The 21,588-nt window shown below is 48.8% G+C and overlaps 1 protein-coding gene across 5 annotated transcripts in view; it reads left to right on the top strand.

Annotated features, from left to right (window-relative positions):
* The window catches only part of DOT1L (DOT1 like histone lysine methyltransferase), a 66,275-nt gene extending 49,334 nt beyond the window's left edge, over nt 1–16,941 (top strand). Inside the window, exons 22-28 of one of the 5 annotated variants that reach the window (XM_088672929.1) lie at nt 1,509–1,604; nt 4,553–4,673; nt 5,713–6,341; nt 7,963–8,168; nt 10,328–10,392; nt 10,917–11,879; nt 15,536–16,941. In XM_088672929.1, coding sequence (XP_088529055.1) covers nt 1,509–1,604; nt 4,553–4,673; nt 5,713–6,341; nt 7,963–8,168; nt 10,328–10,392; nt 10,917–11,879; nt 15,536–15,543 — 2,088 coding nt within the window. In that variant the 3' untranslated portion in view covers nt 15,544–16,941. Of the gene's footprint in view, nt 1–1,508; nt 1,656–4,552; nt 4,674–5,712; nt 6,342–7,962; nt 8,169–10,327; nt 10,393–10,916; nt 11,880–13,101; nt 13,700–15,535 lie in introns of those variants that run through there. The other 4 variants (XM_035117061.3, XM_035117060.3, XM_035117063.3 and 1 more) reach the window with 4 other exon arrangements.
* The last annotated feature ends 4,647 nt before the right edge of the window (nt 16,942–21,588 follow it).

Raw genomic sequence — 21,588 nt, 5'->3', positions numbered from 1 at the left:
CTAAGGAAATCTCCCTTCAGTGCAAGGATTTCTGCTTGTGTGATGGGACTCTTCTCCCCACCCCCACCCCCACCCCCACCCCCATGTGCCCTCTAATTCAGTTCTGGGGTTTTCCCCAACCCTTTAGAGCAGATTTGAAGTAACTCCACGGGGTCGAGTGGGGAGGTCCCATTGCACAAGAGGAAATCTTTGTGCCAACGGGAGACATTGGTCGGTTATGCTCTGAGCATAGTCAGTCAGTCAATGTTTATTACGGCAAACAGCATATTAAACCAGAGATTCTGCGTAATTCTCTGCATAAACAATAAAAACGACTGATATGGAGTTTTATCAGTCAATATACTAATTGAACATACAATACTTAAAATACAGGTCCAGCGGGATAAAACACCATAAAAGAATAAGAGATTTAACTAAGAACTGTAGCAGCAATGTCATCATCGGAGAGCAGGACAAATTGTTATAATATGTTATTCAATAAAAGAGATTTACGTTTTTTAATAGCTAAGGTGCAAAATTTGGCCACAGCGTAGGATACTGAGCTCAAAGTATCTTCCAGAAGGAATTTGCGTAATGTTTCAGGGGAAAATTCCAGATAATATTGCAAGGGTGTGAATTTTGATAATAGGGGTAAAATGAGTCGCGATCGTTCTTCACTATAGAGTTCACAGAATAAAAGAATGTGAATAACAGATTCCACCTTATTGGACATGCATGGACAAAAGCGCTCTTCGATTGGTATACGTAAGAATTTGCCATGTAACACAGCTGAAGGCATCGCATCAAATCGGGCTCTGGAAAAGGCCCATCTATGAGATTCATGCTCAGAGCATAGTGATGGGGAAATGCAGGTTATGTCCTGAGCCAAAGAGAATTCTTCAGGACCCGAAAAACCCACACCGCATAATAAAGTGCCCAGATTGAGAGTGCTGTATGTTAAAATTTTACACAACTCTGGAGGTTAGACCTGGGTCTGTTTGATGCAGAGTTTTCTCTCTTTCAGTGTCACAAGTACATACCTGTACTGTTGTCTGGACTCAGTGGGGTGGGGAATGCATTTCTAGCTCTCTCTGTTCCTAGAACTGTCCCTTTTTTAAATGTGTCAGAAGTGCCAAGCTGCGATCAGCCCTGGTTTCCAATGTCCGGCCTCAAACATTTGTGAATGGGGGAACCAAAACGACATTGCAGGCATCTGTTTATCTTAGCAAAAACAGGCACAGGTGTAATATTCCCCATCTCCAAGGCCACTGTGGTTAAATGGACCCCTGTTTGTACTCTGACCGAAACAGCAAACTCTGTGTGTGCGTGTGTATGTGTATGTTGGCTGGCTGATGCAGTTGACCTCTCATCCGTGTCTTTTTAAGAATATTTGTTGGGGTGGGGAATTGCTTGCAAGCGCTCTGTGCTCTCCTTCCGCTAAGTGTACTTTTGAGAGCTTCTCGGCTCGGAAGGCGAAAGGGGGGGCGCTGCATTATTTTGGCCTTCTCTGCTTTTTTGTGTGTCTGCAGGCTTTGCGAGAGAGGACGTCCGTGAGTAACGGGGAGACCATCACCAGCCTTCCCATCAGCATCCCCCTGAGCACAGTGCAGCCCAATAAACTCCCCGTTAGTATCCCCCTGGCCAGCGTAGTCCTACCTAGCCGTATTGAGAAGGTGGTGAGTAAGGGTGCTTTCCCCTCCTCCTCCGCTTCCTCCTCCTCTTCTTCCTCCTCCTCCTCTACCCCCCTTGCTATAAAAAAACAAATCTGATGAGCCTTGGGGGCAGCTTCCAACAACATATTTTAAGTTGCAAACCCTACTGATAGCTCCAGCTCTTAGCTGCTTTCATTCTCTCTTCCCGCCCTACCCCTCTGGCATCTGAAAATCAGGAATCCGATGCAATTGATTGTTAGCGGTTGCAGACCCGTCGAAAACGGAATAGGAATGCTGAGGAGCTTGTGTAAAATAATAGCATGATAAAACGCAGGCGTCCTTATGGTACAATAGATAAAAGCGCATGAGATACAACTTGGATTTGGGATTATCCTCTTAGAATCATAGAATTGCAGAGTTGGAAGGGACCCTGAGGATCATCCAGTCCAACCCCCTGCATGGCAGGAATATGAAGGTGCCCCATATGGGGGTTGAACCTCCAGCCTTGGCGTTATCAGCACCATGTCTAACCAACTGAGCAATAATAATAATAATAATAATAATAATAATAATAATTTATTATTCATACCCCGCCCATCTGGCTGGGTTTCCCCAGCCACTCTGGGCGGCTTCCAACAGAAAAATTAAATAATCGATTAAACATTAAAAGCCTCCCTAAACAGATGCTATCCAGATGCTACAAAGTCTTTGAACACAGGAGAGGGACTTGGCTGCTAACTCACTTATTGACTTGCTTGTCAATATTTATATCTATTTATATTTACCAGGTACTTTTCCTTTGACCGTTCCTCCCTGTATTGCAGAAGGGAGACCAATTCCTCAGGTGCATGGCACAGATTCCTGAGAAATTTCCTTCCCTTTTCTTACCCCAACCCCCTTCTTAAAAAAAATTAATAAATGCCACTCTGTTAGTCCTCATGGGTCCCAGAGAACTTCCTCTGCATTCTGCTCCCTGGTTTCATCTAGAACAGCGGTTCTTCAGCTGTTTTTAGACTACAATTCCCATCATTCCTGACCAGGGGTCCTGCTAGCTAGGTTTGATGGGAGTTGTAGTAGTCCAAAAACAGCTGGAGACCCAAGCTTGGGAGACTACAGTTCCCACCATCCCTGACCGCTGGTCTTTCTTAGCTAGGGTTGATGGGAGCTGTAGTCCAACAAGTTTGGGAAACCCTGGTCTAGAAAGTAGAATGCAGGGCTTGGAAGTGGGAAGAATTCAGATCCTTGTTCAACTGTTAAAACTGCCCAAGCAGCTTTTGGACTCGGTGTCTGGTTTTGCTGCTGCTTTCGTTCCCTTTCTTCTCTTGGAGAGTGGTTGTTTGAATTTATTTTATTTTTTTAGAAAGGGTCGCGGGCAAGGAACATCTGGGTCCGCACCCCCCCACACACGTTGTTGGACTCGTAACTCTCCTCATCTTGTTGTTGACCATTGGCCGTGCTGGCTGATGGGTGTTGTAGTCTCCCCTCAGCAGCCAGTCTCCCCCACTCCGATCTAAGAAGCTGAGTCGTCTACTCTCAGGAGGGGGGGGGGAATGCCTCTTCTAAATGAAGGTATTCCCTCCAATGGCAGTAGATTTTATTGTTTATAGCCAATGGCCATCACAATACAATGTAAGCACAGATAACACAACTACAGGATGAAAGACATTACATGCACCAGACCAGGACAAATCTACAATGTCCAGAATTTTAAAAGCTTTCCTTCTGGTCAGCATCCCTGGGGTTTGGCACTTGTGCTTTCCAGAAAGGTTGACCTTACCTTTCTTGACGCTGGTGCGAATGGTGCCACCCTATAACGGATGCGCTTATCAACATCTGCCAACAGCCATTTAATTTTCAAGTCGTCCAGTTGACCTAAGGCAATCTGAAAAGGGAAGATAAATTTAGCTCTGGGTGAATCATGTTGTCGTTTAGTCGTGTCCGACTCTTCGTGACTCCATGGACCAGAGCACGCCAGGCACTCCTCCTCCGGGGGTGAATCATACAATGGGCAATATAGAATATAATGTGCAAGGTCCTCAACAAGCCCTGATCCACATGTACAGAGGCTGTTCGTCTCCCAGCCAGATATTCTGTAGGCATCGTTTGAAATCTGAGCTGAATGAAAGCATGTCTAACCGGGGGGGGGGGGAGAGATGCACAATACGTGGAGCAATGCGATTCGCCACCACCACCACCTAAGAAGAGTTGGAGGCCGCCCAGAGTGGCTGGTGTGTTGGTGACACACAAACATGGGTACCCTCTAGCAAGTGGACCACAACTTCTATCCTTCCTAACTTTGGCCACACTGGTTGGAGCTGAATGGAGTTGTGTGTCCAACAACCTCCAGAGGGCTGCAGGTTCACTGCTGTAGATTGTACAGTGAAAAGTACCATGTTAAAATTATGATCGGCCCCGTGGGTGGCTGGGTTGATAACAGCTCAGGCGGCGGAAGGTGAGCGGTTCAATGGCCGCAGTCTCCAAGGCTTCAGTTGGCAGGAAGTGAGCAGTAGGATCACTGCAATCTCTAGGGTTTCGTTTCTTTTAAAATTGTTTGAAATGCAGACCCTTCCTATGCTTAGGATACGTGGGGAGTTGCTGCCAGTCAGAGCAGGAGCCACTAAGCTGAACTGGCCCATAACTCGAGGTGAAAGCAGCTCCTTTGATTGGTGTTGATTAGCGGCATCTCTTCTAACCCCTTTGAATGAGAATTCATGTGTGGCGCGGGGGGCTGGACTAGATGACCCTTGGGGGTAACCTTCCAACTCTATGATTCTGTGACTAACGCTCTTTGCGATTGCTTGCTTGCCTGCCCAGCGGTCCAGCCACTTTTAACAGGAGCAGCAGTCTAAAGTCTGTTTCCTCCGCAGAAGCTCAACCAACCCTTCTCTCTCTCTTTCCCATTTCCTCCCTCGTCCCTCCAGAGAAGCACCCCCAGCCCCGTCCACCAGATCCGAGACTCCTTTTCGACACTTGAAAAACAATATGGTGCTAGTTCTCATAACGGCATTAGCGGTGGAAAGATGCCACCTTTGGCTACCTCAGGTGAGTTGTTCCCCATCTCCCTACTCAACCCCACCTTCCCCAATGGGGTGGATTTTGGCCCTTCCATATGCCTAGGGATGTTAAAGCAGCTGTTTTGGTGCCTGCTGGAAATATTCCTGTTTAGACAAGCCTACCCAGATGCTTAGAAAGGTGTGGTCATTTTAATCCTCTCTTAGTATTTTTCTCTCTAAATTTTTTTTTGTTTCATTAGTTTTCAAATATTTGCATACTTTACCATCAATAAGTTTCATTTATCCATTGGCTTCCCATCACGCCTCCATGGTGTTCTGTGTTAATCCTTTGACGCCGCATATTTTACCTCCACATATACCTGCATCCTAAATTATTAGCCTTAACATCTTTCTGCAGTGGCTCATATTTCAAATTCTTCTTGCGTCTTCATGCAATCAAAATACTTCTTCAGATATTCTACAAAAAGTTTTCCAGTCCTCAAAGATCGATTCCTCGTTTTGATCTCTTAATTTTTGATATTAGTTTTGCCTTCATTTTAATAAGCCATTCTTCCTTCTTTGGGACCTCATCCTCTTTCCATTTTTGAACACACGATATTATTGCTGCTGTCATTGCATACATAAAGAAATTAACCAACTTTTGTCTGCGCTTCAAATTTTTTATTTCTAAATTTAAAAAAACAACCCACAAAAACAAATGAATATAACATTTTCCAGTTAGCAGTCAATTAACACTGGACTTCCCCTTTATCTCTCCATGGTTTCCCCAAATTTTCAAATATTGCTGCATATTATAGTTATTCTGCACCTTATCTTTACCAGAATTTTCTCAGATACGATCTTAACTGCTGTTCTTATTCAGGGCCTACTTGCGTTTCAACATGTTTACAGTAGTTTTTTTAAAATGATCTATGAACATTTCCCAGTAGTCCTTCTTAAAGTGTGCCTCACCCTGATATTTAATTTTACCTGCTAAACTTGCCAATTCGGCATAGTCCAATTCAATTGTAGCTGCCAAGAGATTAAACCAACTTTTTTTTTTGTATATATCTGTTTCAACCTCACAGGTTTTTCTTACGTGTCTGGCTCCATGGCGATCAATGGGGCGTTCCCAAGCAGCCCCGCCCCGCTGAACCCCACCATTGACCACGCGGCCCTGGAGGACGCCTCCAGCTCGGGGAGCCTGTTCAACTCCATGGCGGGGTCGCGGAGCTCCACCCCACAGCAGCCCTCCTTCCTGGCCATGCCCTCACGGGCCTCAGCCCAGAGCTCCCCCGCCCACCAGCACTCTGCCAGCCCCAGGCTCAACGGCGCCCCCCAGGGCCTGGCCGGGGTCCTGCAGTATGTGGACTCCCAGAAGGCACTGGCCGAGGGCGGCAGCGGCAACAGGGGTGACCCACCAGGGATGGAGCCAGCCTTCTCTGACCCCGAGAGCGAGGGGAAGAGGAGGTTCATCTTCACCATCTCACCTGCCACCGGGACCGTCAAGCACTGCCCACCCGGCAAGCACAGTGCCCTCACGGCCAGCATCCGGGCAGAGTGCGGCCAGGACGGGAAGAAGCGCGGACGGAGGAAGCGCTCCTCCACGGGGGCACCGGGCACAAACTCCGGTGTGTCGCCCAAGCGCAAGCCGCTGCCTGCGGTGGCTGGGCTCTTTGCTCAGCCTTCGGGGTCTCCCCTCAATATCAACTCCATGGTGAGAACCAAGGCAGTCTGTTTGTTTGTTTGTTTGTTTCAGGTGGTTTCAGATGGGGTGGTTTATGCAGCCACTAGCCTATGCAAGCCAGAGTCGCCTCCAGGCAATCAGGCAGGGAGAGAGTGAGAGCCCTCTGTGGATTGGTGAGATCACCTCACCTGACAGGTGCCCACCTGATCGCTTCAGTCGGTAGAATTGGCACTTCTGCGGGCGCCGCATAATGCCTGTTTCCACATTTGTAAGAACTCAGTCGGTTAGCTCTTTCACTTTGTAGCTCCCTGCATATTGATATCAGGCAGCACTGCCTTTAGTTTGCTCGTTTTGGTGCCTGCTAAAAACATTCCTGTTTAGGGGAATCTACCCAGATGCTTGGGACACAGGTGGCGCTGTGGGTTAAACCACAGAGCCTAGGGCTTGTCGATCAGAAGGTTGGCGGTTCGAATTCCCGCGATGGGATGAGCTCCCGTTGTTCGGTCCCAGCTCCTGCCAACCTAGCAGTTCGAAAGCACGTCAAAGTGCAAGTAGATAAATAGGTAGCACTCCAGCGGGAAGGTAAATGGTGTTTCCATGTGCTGCTCTGGTTTGCCAGAAGCGGCTTTGTCATGCTGGCCACATGACCTGGAAGCTGTACGCCGACTCCCTCGGCCAATAATGCGAAATGAGCGCCACAGTCCCAGAGTCGGTCATGACTGGACCTAAGGGTCAGGGGTCCCTTTACCTTTACCCAGATGCTTAGAAAGGTGAGGTCATTTTAATCTCTTTTAGCATTTCAACTTCACATGTTTTAAAGTAGGGTTGCGATTTCCCCCCTTGGTTTTTACTGTTCTGTCTTTTGCAATCCGCTTTGAGGTGTTTCTTCTTCTTTTTTCAAATTAGCAGTGCGTAGATTTTACAAAATCAATAACAAATAAATTGTGCAATCCCCTTTCAGTGCGGTCCCTTTGCGATTTGCATTCCTACCTGCAAAAGCCCCATAAATATCAACCTAATAGCTAGTGCAGTTAGGATGCTCTATGATTCTTTGATTCTATAATCTTCTCCTTTGCCACAGACAGTAAAATGTTGGTCAGCAGAATATGTCACCTTTGAAGTAAAGTATTTGTCCTACTCCCCTAGAACAGAGAAGCTGGCCAAGCTTTTCTTCCGCTTTCCCTCTCCCTTCCCTGCCCGCTTCGCTTTTATGCTATGCTTAGATAGATAGAATAGACAGACAAAAAATAACACAAAACTAAAGTTACAGAATGTAGGAATGATGCAGAAGCTGCAGTTTATTTTAATATATGTCTATTAGTTTTTAAGAACATGGTATTTGTTTTCCAAACAAACAGGGAGCAGAAACTGTAGAAAAAAACGAAAGCAACAAAACAGATCACGAATACTAAATTTTGTGATTTGGTGGAGCGACAGTGAGTTTTGTATTTCTGGATCTGATATAATTTTTTGCTGTGTCCCTTAAATGTAAAGCTCTAAGGCCCAGGGGATGGTCACCTGTTAACCAACTGCTCTGGGGGTCCTTTTTGGCTGCAGGTTGGGGTAGATAAACACTATAAATAGCAAGAAAATAAGAGCTTCCCTAATCCTTAAATGCCTCTCTTCTTCTTCTTCTGTCTTTCCTCCTCAGGTCAGTAACATTAACCAGCCTTTAGAAATAACAGCCATTTCTTCCCCTGAAAACTCCCTGAAGAACTCTCCTGTTCCCTACCAGGACAGCGACCAGCCCCCCGTGCTGAAAAAGGAGAAGCCCCTGAACCAGAGCAATGGCATCCATTACTCGCCGCTGACTTCTGACGAGGAGCAGGGCTCAGAGGATGACCACAACAGCACCAGGTGAGTGTGGACCTCGCCTTGTGAGGGGACACCCCTGCGGTGGCCCTGGTCTCGCGCCGGAAAGACCTCGCTGCTGTAGGAAACTGCCTTCAAACGAGTCAGGCCTGTTGGCTTTCTGGCTCAGAGCTTTAATAATAAAAATAAAAATAATTATTAATAATAATAATAGTTATCATCATCATCATCATCACCATCATCGTATACCCCACCCACCTGGCTGGGTTTTCCCAAGCCTATACTGGCCAGCAGCTGCTCCAAGATTTTGTTTTTTAAAAAAATGTATTTATTAAAGATTTTTTCAAACAACAAAAACATACAAAAATACAAAACACAAAAAGAAAATACAAAATACAAAAATACAAAAACAAAAATTCTAACTTATAACCCTTATTTCTAATCTATTGACTTCCTCATTCCAACTCCTTCTGCGATTCTTTAGATATCATCCTTAGTAAACTCTACATCTTATATAAACTCTAATTATTACTTTAATATTACCTTATTTCTCTATCTTTTACATCTTATCCTTTTACACTCTATCTATATCTTCTTAATTAAATTATCCTGCTCTCCAGGATTTTGGGAAGGGAGTCTTGAGGTGCCTGGGTTCGGATCCTACAACCGAGAAGCAGGGGGTTGCCTCTTTGTGTCCTCTCTGTTCTGCGTTCCAAAGCTATCAAGTGACTCTCTGATCTGCCTCGTTGGTGGCTTTTCCTTTCCCCCGTTTTGTCCTCGAGGCTTACATGGCAGGCGGGGATTTAAAAGAAAGGCTGTCGACCTCTGGCGATCTGAAAGCTCCGTTCTGGTGGTCCGCAGCATGTCCCCGTTAAAAATGCATATTGATTTTTCATTTGTACTTTAATCGCTGCTTTTGTTTAATTAATTAATTAATTAATTAATTAATTAATAATAATAATAATAATATTTATACCCACCCACCTGGCCTGTGTTTCTCCAGCCACTCTGGGTGGTTTCCAGTACATATGAAAACATAATACAACGTCAAACATTTAAAAAATTCCCAATATAACAATTTATAACAATAAAGACTTGCATCCTTCAGGAACTCAATACCTTAAGCTTCTCCCCCATATGAACTGACCCAGACCCTGTGTGTCCCTTCCCAGTGAGGTTCGGAAGGTGGCAACAAGAGAACAGGCCTTTTCTGCAGTGGCTCCCTGATTGTGGGATGCTCTCCCCAGAGAGATTTGCCTGTTGCCATCACTACATGTCTTTAGGTGCCGGGCCAAAACATTCCTCTTTACCCAGACCTATGACTATTAAAACATCTGTGGCCTATGGAAGTTTCGGGGAGGGGACTGCTATTATAATGACTATTTTACTATTTGGCTGTCTGTCAGTATAGTATGCTTTTTGTTACGTTTTTATCATTGATAAATGATATTTGTCACATTTGCCACATACTACAATGCGTTTTTAATGTTGCACAGCACCCTTGATAAAGGGTGGGCTATCAATTGAATTAATGATAATAAAAATAATTAATAAATGATGGTTATGGGTGGCGGTGATAATTTGTTACCCAACTTGTCACACTAAAGTTTCAGGGAGGGCTACAAAAATCAAAACACGTTAAAAATCGGTCTTGAACAACTTATGATCCCAGAAGTGATGCAGGTTCTAGAACAGGCATAGGCAAACTCGGCCCTCCAGATGTTTTGGGACTACAACTCCCATCATCCCTGACCACTGGTCCTGTTAGCTAGGGATGGTGGGAGTTGTAGTCCCAAAAACATCTGGTAGGGCCGAGTTTGCCTATGCCTGTTCTAGAAATACGGAGCTCAGGTGTCAAAGGCCAGGGTGCAGGGTTGCATCCTCAGCATTTGTCCAAAGCTGTATAGCAAAAGTGCCAGACGTGCCTCTGAAAATACAAAAAATACAAAAAAAAATCTAGCAGAGGGTATTTTAATTGCCAGGACAGGCAGAAGAATCATGTAAGCCTGGGTTTCCCTAACCACTAGGGATGATGGGAGTTGTAGCCCCAAAACAGTTGGAGACCCAAGTTTGGGAAACCCTGATGTAAGCGGTCTGCTAAAACCGCAAGCAGTTTTCTCATGACCCATGGGGTTGGGAGATTTTTGGTAACCCCTGGCTTAAGGTAAACAGCTTTTCTTTTCTTCTTCCTCCTCCCTTCCTAGAATTGAGAGGAAAATCGCGACGATATCACTGGATAGCAAATCTCCGCAGAAGCCGATGGAGAACAGTAAGTGTGGACGCCGCTGGTGTGGGTTTGGATGCGGTCAGGGGGGAAAGCGTGGTTGGGCTGTTTTGGACTGCCTGTTTAGGGTGTTCGTAATAGGTGCATATAAAATAAGTGCAGTTCCATATGGATTAGGTAACTGAGCACAAAAGCTATCTTCACCTTCAGAAAGAATATTAGTATTGATTGTCAAATACCATTCTAGATTCGTCGGGCTGGTGGCAAGGGTGGTCTTGAAAATGATGCTTCTTTTGTATATGTATAATGAAGGAATGTCAAGGCATATAATAAGTGTTGGGAGGTTCTGCTTCTTTTGATGCTATTTTGGTGCTGACGATGCTCTCTTTTGCTCCCCATCCGTCTCTGTCTCTTCTCCTATTGCCTCTCTCACTCCTGCTCCACTTGTCTGCCTGTGTCCCTTTTGCCCCTTCCACGTGTGTCCTCCTCTCTGCTTCTCTCTCTCTTGCCTTCTCCTTGTGTGTGTCTCTCTCACACACACATTCCTTCCCTGCCTCCCCAAATCCCAGGCATCAGCTTAGCCGGGAGGAAGCAGGCCAGCGAAAACACGAACAGCAGCAAGTGGAAGTCAACCTTCTCTCCCATTTCCGACATCAACCTGACCAAAGCAGTGGACAGCCCTCTGCAGGCACCGTCACTGAGCCAGAACTCCCTTTTCGCGTTCCGACCGCCCTCCGAGGACGGCTCGGGGGGCGACAACAAGGTCTCGGCCCACCCAAGGAAGCACGGGGCCTCGGCCACCCTCGACGGACTCAGCCAGACCATGAATGGATTTGCTTACAACAGCGGGCTGCTGGCCGACCTCGGTTTACATAGCTTTATTGACGGTGCTCCGCTCCCGCACAAGGCCGCTGCGGACGTGGCAGCGGCACTGGCGGGCAGCTCCCCACTGAGCTTCCTGGCGCAGCGCAGCAAGGAGGGCAGTGGGGTACCTGAGACGAACCCCTTCCTGAGCAAAAGGCAGCTGGAGAGCCTGGGAGCCCTCGTGAAAGGGGAAGACTCAAACTGGCCCAGCGGCCTCAAGGGCAAAGACCCCGGCGAGCTGAGCGTCCGCCTGGGAGCCGCTTTGGACAAGTCCTCGGTGCTCCATGGCAGCAAGGCCGGGAAGGGCAGGGAAAGGGAGGCCATCGAGCTGAAGAACGGCCACAACCTCTTCATCGCTGCCACCGCCACCCCTCCCAGCGGCCTGCTCAATGGCAAAGGCCTGACTGTGGCCCCCACGGGCAGCTCTCCTTCCTCTGTGCCCACCTCCTCCTCCTCCTCCATGGTGGCTCACCCGTTCTTGAACTCGCTAACCACTGGCTCGCAGTTCCCCCTGGGCCCTATGGTGACGAACTCCTCGGTACTGCAGTCCCTGTTTAGCTCCATGCCGGCCGCTGGCCTGGTTCACGTCTCATCGGCTGCCACCCGACTGACCAACTCTCACACGATGGGCAGCTTCTCCCCCGGGGTGACAGGTGGAACAGTTGGAGGTAAGGCGGAGCTTCGGGGTTCTTCTCTCCCTGGGGGCGCAGCTGAGAAGGGGGGGGGCAGGAGCGGCCTTTTTCGCACCCTCTCTGCAGCCCCACTCCACAGTTTGGTGGGTTTTTATTTCTGTATTCGTATTTATTAAAATTATATACTGCCATTCATCAGGAGATCCCAGGGCAGTTCATAGAATATAATACAAGATAGAACACCAGTAAATAATTAAACCAAAAACAGCAAAACAATACTTCCCTTCCCACAGATACATTTAAAAGGGTATTTATCAGCCCAAGGGCTGCTTGAAGAGGGAACGTTTTTGCCTGGTGCCTAAAAGTATATAATGAAGGCGCCAGGTGAACCTCCCTGGGGAGAGCATTCCACAAGCAGGGAGCCACTGCAGAAAAGGCCCTGTTATCGTGTTTCCACCCTCTAGACCTTTTGTGGGACAGGCACACAAAGAAGGGTCTTGGAGGATCTCAGGGTCCGGGTACGTTCATATGGAGAAATGCGATCCTTGAGGTATTGCGGTCCTGAGCCGTTTAAGGCTTTATAGGTCAAAACCAGCTTTTCAAACGCTCTTCTTTTCTGGGAGATCCCCCGTTCCACTTGTGCTGAGCTGTGTTCCACAAAGGTGGGTGGGGGGGAGGGCCTTGGGCTACATAGACCATCCTTGGCCTACCTGGTGCCTTCCCCAAATGTTGCCTGGTGTCTTCCTCCAGCCAGCAAGGGGAACCAAGGAGGACACATGCCAGTTCCCCCACAAACTTGCGTGCCTGAAGGTCTCCTCCTAAGAGCCTCTCTTTTTGGGAGAAGTCGTGTTTCCGGGGCAGAGTGGCTGCGGCAGCAGTAGCTTCCTTGAGACTAGCTTGCTGTCGCCAAAAAGTGGGCCTTAGAAATTGGGTGCGCTGTTGGGTCTCTGAGTTCAGCCAAAGTCCCTTCCCCCTGGCGCGTAAAAGGAGACAGGTAAGTGAGCAAGCCTCTACCCCGCTCAGCTTCTACGCCATTGCTGCTCATCGCTTGCCGCTGAGGCTGTCGTTCATTTTCTTCATGCTGCGCATTTGTCTGTCAAGCTGCGGCTGCTGCAATTTTTTTTTAAGTTTGCTTGCTTGCTTTTAAAAAAAATTTCCCCCGGTTGTGTCGTGTCACATAGTTGTTGTTTTTGCTTCTCTCGCTGTGAGCCATGCCAAAGTTCCACCTGCTGAGTTTGTTTCTTTCTCCTGTTTGCAGGTATTTTTAACCATGTGGTGCCTTCTGCCTCCTCCTCCTCTGCTCCCTCGCCTTCCCTTCCTTCTTTCTCCTCCTCTTCCTCCTCCCTTCACTTTGGCAGCAGCGCTGTCTCCAGTTGCGCCGCCACCGTGCTAAGCCTGAACCCTCTGCAGGTGGCTACCGCCTCCCCATCGTTCCACTCTTCCCCGGCCCCGGCGCACCCTTCCCGGCGCACCCCACCTCCCAACGTCTCCTTGCCTCCACCCCCTCCCCTCCTCGCTTCCAACAGCGACCCCGTCCTCCTGCAGAGCTTTTCCTCCCTGCCAGGCTCCGAGGCTTTCTTGCCGCCGCCGTCCTCCTCTTCCCCCGCTAACTCCGCTTTGTCTATTAAGCTAGCTTCTCTGCAGCACAAATCCTCCCGCCCTTCCTTCACTGTCCACCACCCGCCTCTGCCCCGCTTGGCGCTAGCCCAGGCCGTGCCCGGGATCCCGCAGTCCAGTGCCGCTGCGCCCGCTATGTGGGTCACCCTCGGCCTGCAGTCTCCTTATGCTTCGCACCTCCCCGGGGTTAAGCCGCGGTAATGGGCTCAGCTTGACCCTTTAAGTGTTCGTGCTTCGTAAGGTAAGGCTGGCCGGGAGGGGTGGGTGGGGTGGGGCAGGCAGCTTCTCCTGAGGCGTGGAGCCACACGTCTGCCCTTGCGGCCGTGTGTAACCTTTGTCCCCTTGCAAGGTGGTTGTGGGGTGGATGGCTGCTAATGGATTAAGGTTGAATCTGGGAGAAAAGGGTCAGGCGGGTGTGGGAGACTCCCTGGTCCTTCGTTGGGTTACTAGGCCCCGGACCAGGTGTGCACCCTGTGGGTCATTTTGGACTCACCGCTGTCCATGGAGGCCCAGGTCAATCCTGCGCCCAGGGCGGCTGTCTGCCAGCTCCATCTGAGACCCTCCCCGCCTGTGCCCTGTCTTGCCAGAGTGGTGCATGCCCCGCTTGGACTACTGCCATGCGCTGTCCGTGGAGCGACCTTTGAAGGTGACTCGGAAAATACAGCCAATAAAGAATGTGGCAGCTAGACTGCTAACTGGTCCCATATAACACAAGTCCTGCAAGACCTACATTGGTTCCCTGTACGTTTCCAAGAACAATCCGAAGTGTTGGTGCTGACCTTTAAAGCCCTAAACAGCCTCAGCCCAGTATACCTGAAGGAGCGTCTCCACCCCCATCGCTCAGCCCAGACACTGAGGTCCAGCTCTGAGGGTCTTCTGATAGTTCCCTTACTGCGAGAAGCGAGGTTGCAGGGAACCAGGCAGAGAGCCTTCTTGGTAACATTTGGAAGATAATCTGAACACAGCCCTGTATTTAATGTTTTATTTAAGGTTTTTAATGTTTGATTTACTGTGTTTTGATTTGATGGAACTGCCCAGAGTGGCTGGGGTAACCTGATCAGATGGGCAGTATATAAATAATGTTGTTGTTGTTCCTGGTTGATCTCGCGGCCCTTTGCACTACCTTCCTTGTGCTGGTGGCAGTCAGCAGTGCGGCTTCTGCCCTCGCATGCAGAATGCCATCTCCAGACAGGGCTGGGAGAGGCTCCTTTTCTGGAGAGCTGCAGTTGCCAGCCAGTGTAGACATTGCTGAGCTGGTTGGACCAGTGGCCTCACTCATCATAAAGCAGCTTCCTGCCTGGACCTGAAAAATTAACAACTCCTGATGACTTGCAATAACTGGAACCCGCGTTTGGAGGGTTGAGGAAGAGAGAGGGGGGATTCAGAGGCCTTGTTTGCCCACAAAGCAATAAAACTCCTCCTTATCATCATTATCATGTATTCATATCCCACCTTTTCCTTCCAAGGGCTCAAGGTGTAGTTTACCTGATTCTTTCCAGGGCATTTTTTTCAGCTGGAACTCTCCAGAACTCTTGTTCCAGCACTTCTCAGGGGGGCGCCCTTGCCATTATAAGGGAACACCTTTTTTCCTAGAAAATAGCACTGGTTCTTCCCGCACAGCAGCAGCTACAGCCCTGCGAGATAGGTTAGGCTGAGAGAAGTCTGTGAGCTGCTCCCAAGGGTCACCCAGTGAACGCCGTGGCTGGGAGGAGGATTTGAACTCTGGGCTCTCCCATATCCAGTGTTTCCCAAACTCGGGTCTCCGACTGCTTCTGGACTACAACTCCCATCATCCCTAGCTTGCAAGGCCAGTGGTCAGGGATGATGGAAATTGTAGTCCGAAAACAGCCGGAGACCCAAGTTTGGGAAACAGCACTATGCCACGCTGGCTCTGTCTTGCGGCAGGTCAAGCGAGGTGAGATTTCTGAGGGCCAGGCAGAGGCCCTGGAGGGCCGCACTGGGTCAAGCCTCTCCAGCCCTGCCCTTGTCGTCCTTGATTTCCCGGTTTCGTGAACTGTCCATAATCCGCTGGCTTAAAGTGTGCTTCTCCTCCTCCCTCTCTCCCGTTTCCACAGGTAACTAAGGACCTTCTACCTCAACCCCCACGTGACCTATGCAAGGCCAGCCTGGACCAACGCCTCTCCACTTCCACTTGAAGGTGCTGCCCTCAACCGCTGTAGACAGGGGCTTCTGGCTCCTCCGCCCCCCCCCCCCAATCTCTCTTTACTACTGGACACATGCAGGAAAACCAGACGAGGAAAGAGACAGGCAAACGGAACGGAACCCTTGAGTCCTAAGCCTAAAAACCGGAAGAAAATGCTACTGTGAAATCTTAAGTGTATGTCTGAACGGCCTCCGATTTGTATTGTTGATATAGTATAGATATTTATATATTTTTTAAAGTTTGAGAACACGTGTTTTCACAAAAGGCACCGCTCTCCGCTCTGTGTTTTGTTCACTCCAAGCAAAGTCTTGGAACTGGGAAAAACATGCCGGGGAACGGGAAGAGTGGGGGGGGGGAGAGGAGGAGGAGGACTTTTAACAAACAAAATTACAGATTCCTCCCCGAAATCCTGCTAATAATAAAAGGACAGGCCAACACAAGCGGAGACACATCCAAAAGGTTCTCTTGGTGCTATTCATGCCTGACAGACGCTGTGCCTCTCTGGGCTGAGCTCCCCCGTGGTGCTTTTGTGTTTTTTTTGTGGGGCGCAGAGGCCTGGTTGTTTGTGTGGGGTGACCAATACCAAGCCACGTTCATATATAGAGTGAGTCTGACTCTTCTTTATTCCACCCGCTCCCACGAGATGTCTGGTCCATTTCATCGTCCGTGTCTCTTCCGCTCTGTAGTGAAGCCAGGGAAATGAGGAATCCAGGGCAGGTGGGTTATCCTCCTCGGAGCTGGCCTGTTAAAAGCAACCTCAGTTGGCCGTTGGGCAGTAGCTGGCATTGAGCAGGGCCCGGGGACGAACGGAGCCAGTCGTTTTGTATGGGCGTCAAGGAGGGTTGATGCCGGCTATCTGCCTCCCCCCCCATGCTGTAGATCTGACCACTGATGTGATGTAATGCTTATTTGAAGGTGGGGATGCGGCCATCGCACTCCCCTCCCGGCTTCCCAGCAGAATTCAGATATGGTGCTCGTGGGGGATAAAACATAGCCTCTCCCGCCCCAGAAGCAGACACCCCCGGGTGCGTTTCCGAAGCGAGGGGAAGGGGATTCCTCTGCCTTAACTGTGAAACCCAAAAAGGGTCGTGTTTGGAGTTAAAAGAGGGTTGAGGTGGGGTGGGGGGGACCCTGACCCACTGGCTTCTGGGGTGGGTGGCGATGAAAGCAACCCCTACCTTTCTGGCGGAATGGCTCCCGCCAGGCAGCCAAGCACTGGCAGGCATTTTCTCACGCCAAGGGCAGCTTCACCTGTATTTTGGGACTCCGCCTCAGGCTTGGGCACCTTTCTTGCCCGGGTCCAGGCTTTGTAGTCTTCTAGGTTTCCTTTAAAAAAAACCATTGCTTACAATTTTCTAAACATGCCATCTTTGGGGGTTCTGCCTTTTCTCATTTTGTCCTCCCCTCGGAGGCAGCAGATTGGGTCCCCGGCTGTCTGAGTCGCTGCTTTGGTCCTTGGAAGAAGCAAGGATGCTCCTCATCCTTGCCTGGTGCTCCTTCCTTCCTGTTTGTGTTCTCTCCGTCTCCCGCTCTTGGAATATTCCCCCAGGGATGACTTGTTTTGGGAGGCGATGGCCACACAGAGGCACCGCACTGGTGTTGTCGGCCAGGCTGCTTGCACTGGAAAACTTGAGAAAGTAGGCTGCCAAGTCTTGCGCTGGGCCTGCTGCCAACTTTCCTCCTTGGGGTTCTGGCATCCTTTTCGTGTGTCGCTGTTGTCGACGGCAAGATTTTTGATACTTGATCAAGACACGCAGCTTTGTACGTTCCGTCAAAGACAAGTCCGCTCACTGTTTCTGTCCTTGTTGCTTCTCAGTGGGTTGTGTTTTTTAAAAATGTAATTTCACACCCTTGCATCAGAGATAAAACACACACACACACACACCACGCAATCAAAGTTAACTTTTTTGTATCTTGCCTGACAACCTTGGTGCTTTGCTGATTAAAAAAATAAATAAATTGTGACTTGGGTGATCAGTGCATAGGAATAATTCTTACATTTGTGTTTTTAAAGGCACACAGCTTTCTGGGAATGGTGAGGTGGGGGGGGTCTGTTTAAAAACATATACACACTCATATGCTTTCTGCTAATTTTTTATCAGGTTGTGTCCATAGTGTAATTGGAAGCGGGAGACAAGTAGCAGTTTTGTTTCCTCAGGTGTGCCTAAAATCAGGGAGGAAATGGCAAGGGCATGAGAATAAGAAAGTCTGTGATTATCACAGCAGAGGGTATCATTCTTGCTGAGCAGTCCCTAAAGTCTCACGTTTGCCTTCCGTACTTCTACGATCCACCTTGTGACTTTTATAAGATAGTCTCTTGCTGTTGCTTTTCCCTGAATTGGTCTGTCTTGCTCTCTCTCTCTCTCTCTCTCTCTCTCTCCACCTCCGCTAATGTCTTGGAGCAAACAACTGACTTCTCCTGACTTCACCATTCTGCTTGTTTTTCCTCGCCCCTGTTGGATTGCTCAGCGTCGGCAGAGAGCCGAAACCTCCCCCATTTCCAGGTTTCTTAAAACTCTCATTGCAAGATGAATGAATTCCTTTTGGCTTCGGTTCCCCCACCCCAGACGGAACATGGGGGGGGGGGGGGAGATGCAGCTCATTACTCTGGCAACCCATTTTTCCCTTCCGCTGTGCAGGACCAGCACGGAAATAACCCCCTAATGAATGTGGACTGGCTGCCAAAACCCTTTATCTTGCTTGGATGAGTCTCCGCTGCCTTCTGTTGCGTCACCGGCCAGGTTTCCAGCAGCACTCCAACTTCTCTTTCTTGCCCTCCTTCCACACTCGGGTATCTTTCCCCTACAGGCCCACGATGCCTGCAAATTTCCACTTTGGGGGAAAGTGTGGATACAGTTTGCGCTTTCTTTCCCTTTCCCTCCCTTGACCTTAGTCTTAGCAAGTCTTCTCCAATCAGCTGCAAATCTTTTCCTAGGTCTGAAACCCAAACTGATTTCTGTTTGGAGTTGCCCCCTTCTGTTCACCTCCTCACCTCCCGCTCTGTGTTAAATTCGTAGGGTGTGAATTTCTCATACCTGACGCAAGAACGACTTGCTGCGCTTGGGTTGAGCTCTCTCCACCAACCGCTTTCTTTCCCCCTCTTAAAAAAAAAAATTCCTCCATCTCCCCTCAAGCCGTCTTCTCATTTTCAGTACTCTTGAGGTCGCAAAGTGTGGTGTGTTTCATGCGTTGAACTTCCGTTCGGAATACAATCTTTAAAATGCTGGATTGGCACCTCTCCATAGCAGTGTTGAGCCAAGCAGGCAATAGGGCGGGGGCCTTCTCCTCTGACCAGCCCCAGGGTTTTGATTTTATAAAAGCACGGGAGAGCTGGCCAAAGATACAAAGACCAAGCTGCCTGTTTTTAATTAACCAGGTGGTTCAAACTTGGGGCAGTAGGTCCTGTGTCCACATCCGAAGCCTGCCTTACCAGACCCCCTGGACTCAGCTAGGTTTCTTGCTGGTGCTGTCTTGTTTGCAAGAACTCCACGCCGAAACACAAATCCGCTTGGTGATCCATTCGGCTGCTGGGGCGGGACTCCCCGCCTCTGGAAAGATCACCCCCAAAGGACACTGGTATATATTTGCCCTGCTGCTTCTGGTACAGAGATGGAATCTCAGGGGCTCCCCAGTCTACAGCCTCTGGGGCTGTGCATTAAAATCGGAACCCCCACACCACTTTGTCTTGCGATGCAGTTCTTGGGAGAAGCTTGTAGTGAGCTGTTGGGGCCTCCCCTGCCTTGTTTTTATTTATTCATTTTTTCTGAGTGGGATTTGCTGCTGCTACTGCTTCATTGGTGCTAGATGTGAAACAAAACCCTAAGGTGCTTGGCTGGGTTCTTTTTTTTACCCCACCCCGCCCCCAGCCCATTCCTTTCACCCAGCCAACCTGGTGACGACAGGCCACAAGGAAAGGAGGGAGGCTGGGTATTTTATTTTATTCTTTGCCAGTAAAACCTGCTTTAAGATGCTGTTTTTACTTTGTCCACAGGCACACAGAGATTATTTGAAAGTTGCATAAGGGGAGGGGAAGGGAACTCGCCTTCTAACTTTCATTTTTCAGGAGGGGCAGAGTTTTAGTTCAGCAGCAAAACTCTCCAAAGGCTTGACCCTGTTTCTGGTGCAGAATATGGTGCTATTTGGGTGTGTTCGGGTTTCCCTAAGCCGTCAGGGCTCCACCTTATCTGAAGTTATCCTAGATAGACCAGCCTCTGCCCTCTTGGGGCCCCTCCCTTGAGAGCGGCAGTCCAAAACAATCTTGGAGGGGCCTCGCAATGGCAAACGCGGACCCTGCAGACTACAGGCTGAGGTCCTCATTTTCGCAGCTAACCTCTTCCATTCCATTTCCAAACACAACCTTTCTCCTAAACCGCTGGGCACGAGAACTCGTAGGGATCTAGCGTGCTTGGCTTTGAAATCCTAAGAGCGATGTCTGCAGCATCCTTTTTTTTTTGCGGGGAGCGCACGCCCTTGCAGAATCTGAAACACACGCACACCCTGTGCTTTTCTGCTTCTCTTCCTCCCCCCTCCCCCCACCTAAGTCCCTTCTTTGCAACTTGGATAGTGTGTTTGGTGAAGGAACTTTGGGATTGGTTGCTAATGACGGTGTGTCCTCGCAAATGGGTTTGGTTTGAGATGGTGTGTGTACTCTTCGTGAAAGTGTGCGGGTTGCAACAGCGATGGTGGAATTTGTCTGCATCCACTGGAGTCGCTTTGTTTTTTAAAGGTTGTAGAATTGCTTCAAAATCAGGGCAGGGCGGGGGGCTTCTGGGGTTGGGTGCTAATGGTGCTTCCCCTCCCCCCCCCCCGGAAACAGAACCACAGGGGGGGGGGAAGTAGCTTTTTGCAGGGTAAAAACTACTTTCCGATCAGTCTAACAGACACACTGTAGTAGATGAAGTCCATTAAGCAGGAGGCCACAAAATCTCCTGTGAAGTGTGAAATCGGCCTTGCCGGATATCTTAATATCCAGCAAGAATTTCCATAGAAACTGGCTTGCTTGTCTGTGTTTAACTAGGATAGGAATTTGTGGTACTCTGAAAGGAAGGTGGGTGCTGGGGAGTCGATAGCAAGCATCCCATTTGCAAAATATCTTTCTCTCGGTTGCCTGCAGGCAACTTCCCGGATGCAGGAGGCTGTTTTTGCAAATCTGGTCCAAAACAGGTCTTCCTCCCTACAGGTATTGGCTGGTCATGAGGACATCTGCTCAGCCCTTCATAAATCTGGATTTCCTCACCCACATGCACATTGGAACCTTAAAAAACAACAACACCTTAGCGCCCCCCCCCCTTTTCTAGCCTTGATGGGATGGAGATCTATTTAAAAATAAATAAGACCAGCTCCTCCTTTCAGCGCTTTGCGGTTTTTTGAGCCTTTTGAGAAATGTGCTTTGCAGAAACAGCCCTTGGGGGGCTGGTTAAGGAATTTTCTGGTTCCTCACCCCTCCACAATGAATTGAGGCTTTGCCTTGCTGAAGCAGGTAGTTTGGGTGTGGGCAGGGCGGGGGGGTATTCAGTCAGTGATGGAAATTGCTGTTGCTCAGGAATTAAATCTGTAAAATGTAAAATAAAAGGAATCTGTTTGTAAATGGATTGAAGGGAGTACCCATATTCTTAGAGGTGGGATATTCTTTCCCAGCAAATAGGAACTTGATTTGTATACATTAGCCCATGGAAATGAAACCTATTTAAATTTCAGTCTTTCATCTGATGTATTTTGGGGGTTTATTTGTTTTGGCTTTGTTTTTGAGACTTTGCTCCATGAAATCTCGATCTGTCATTCTTCCATAGATCCATATGAACTTCTGGCGTTGTGTATATATGTATGTAATAATTGTTTATCTATATATTTCAGCCCCTTCCATTCCTTCTGATTCTCTGCACTGCAAAAAAAAAGTTTTATCTTTCTGTTTTAACTTCCACTTCAGATCGCCCCCCCCCCGCACTTCACCCTGATTTGTAATTG

Source organism: Zootoca vivipara, chromosome 6 (genome assembly GCF_965207765.1).
Source record: "Zootoca vivipara chromosome 6, rZooViv2.hap1.1, whole genome shotgun sequence".
Lineage (NCBI taxonomy): Eukaryota > Metazoa > Chordata > Lepidosauria > Squamata > Lacertidae > Zootoca > Zootoca vivipara.
This window is presented reverse-complemented; position numbering and strand designations above follow the sequence as displayed.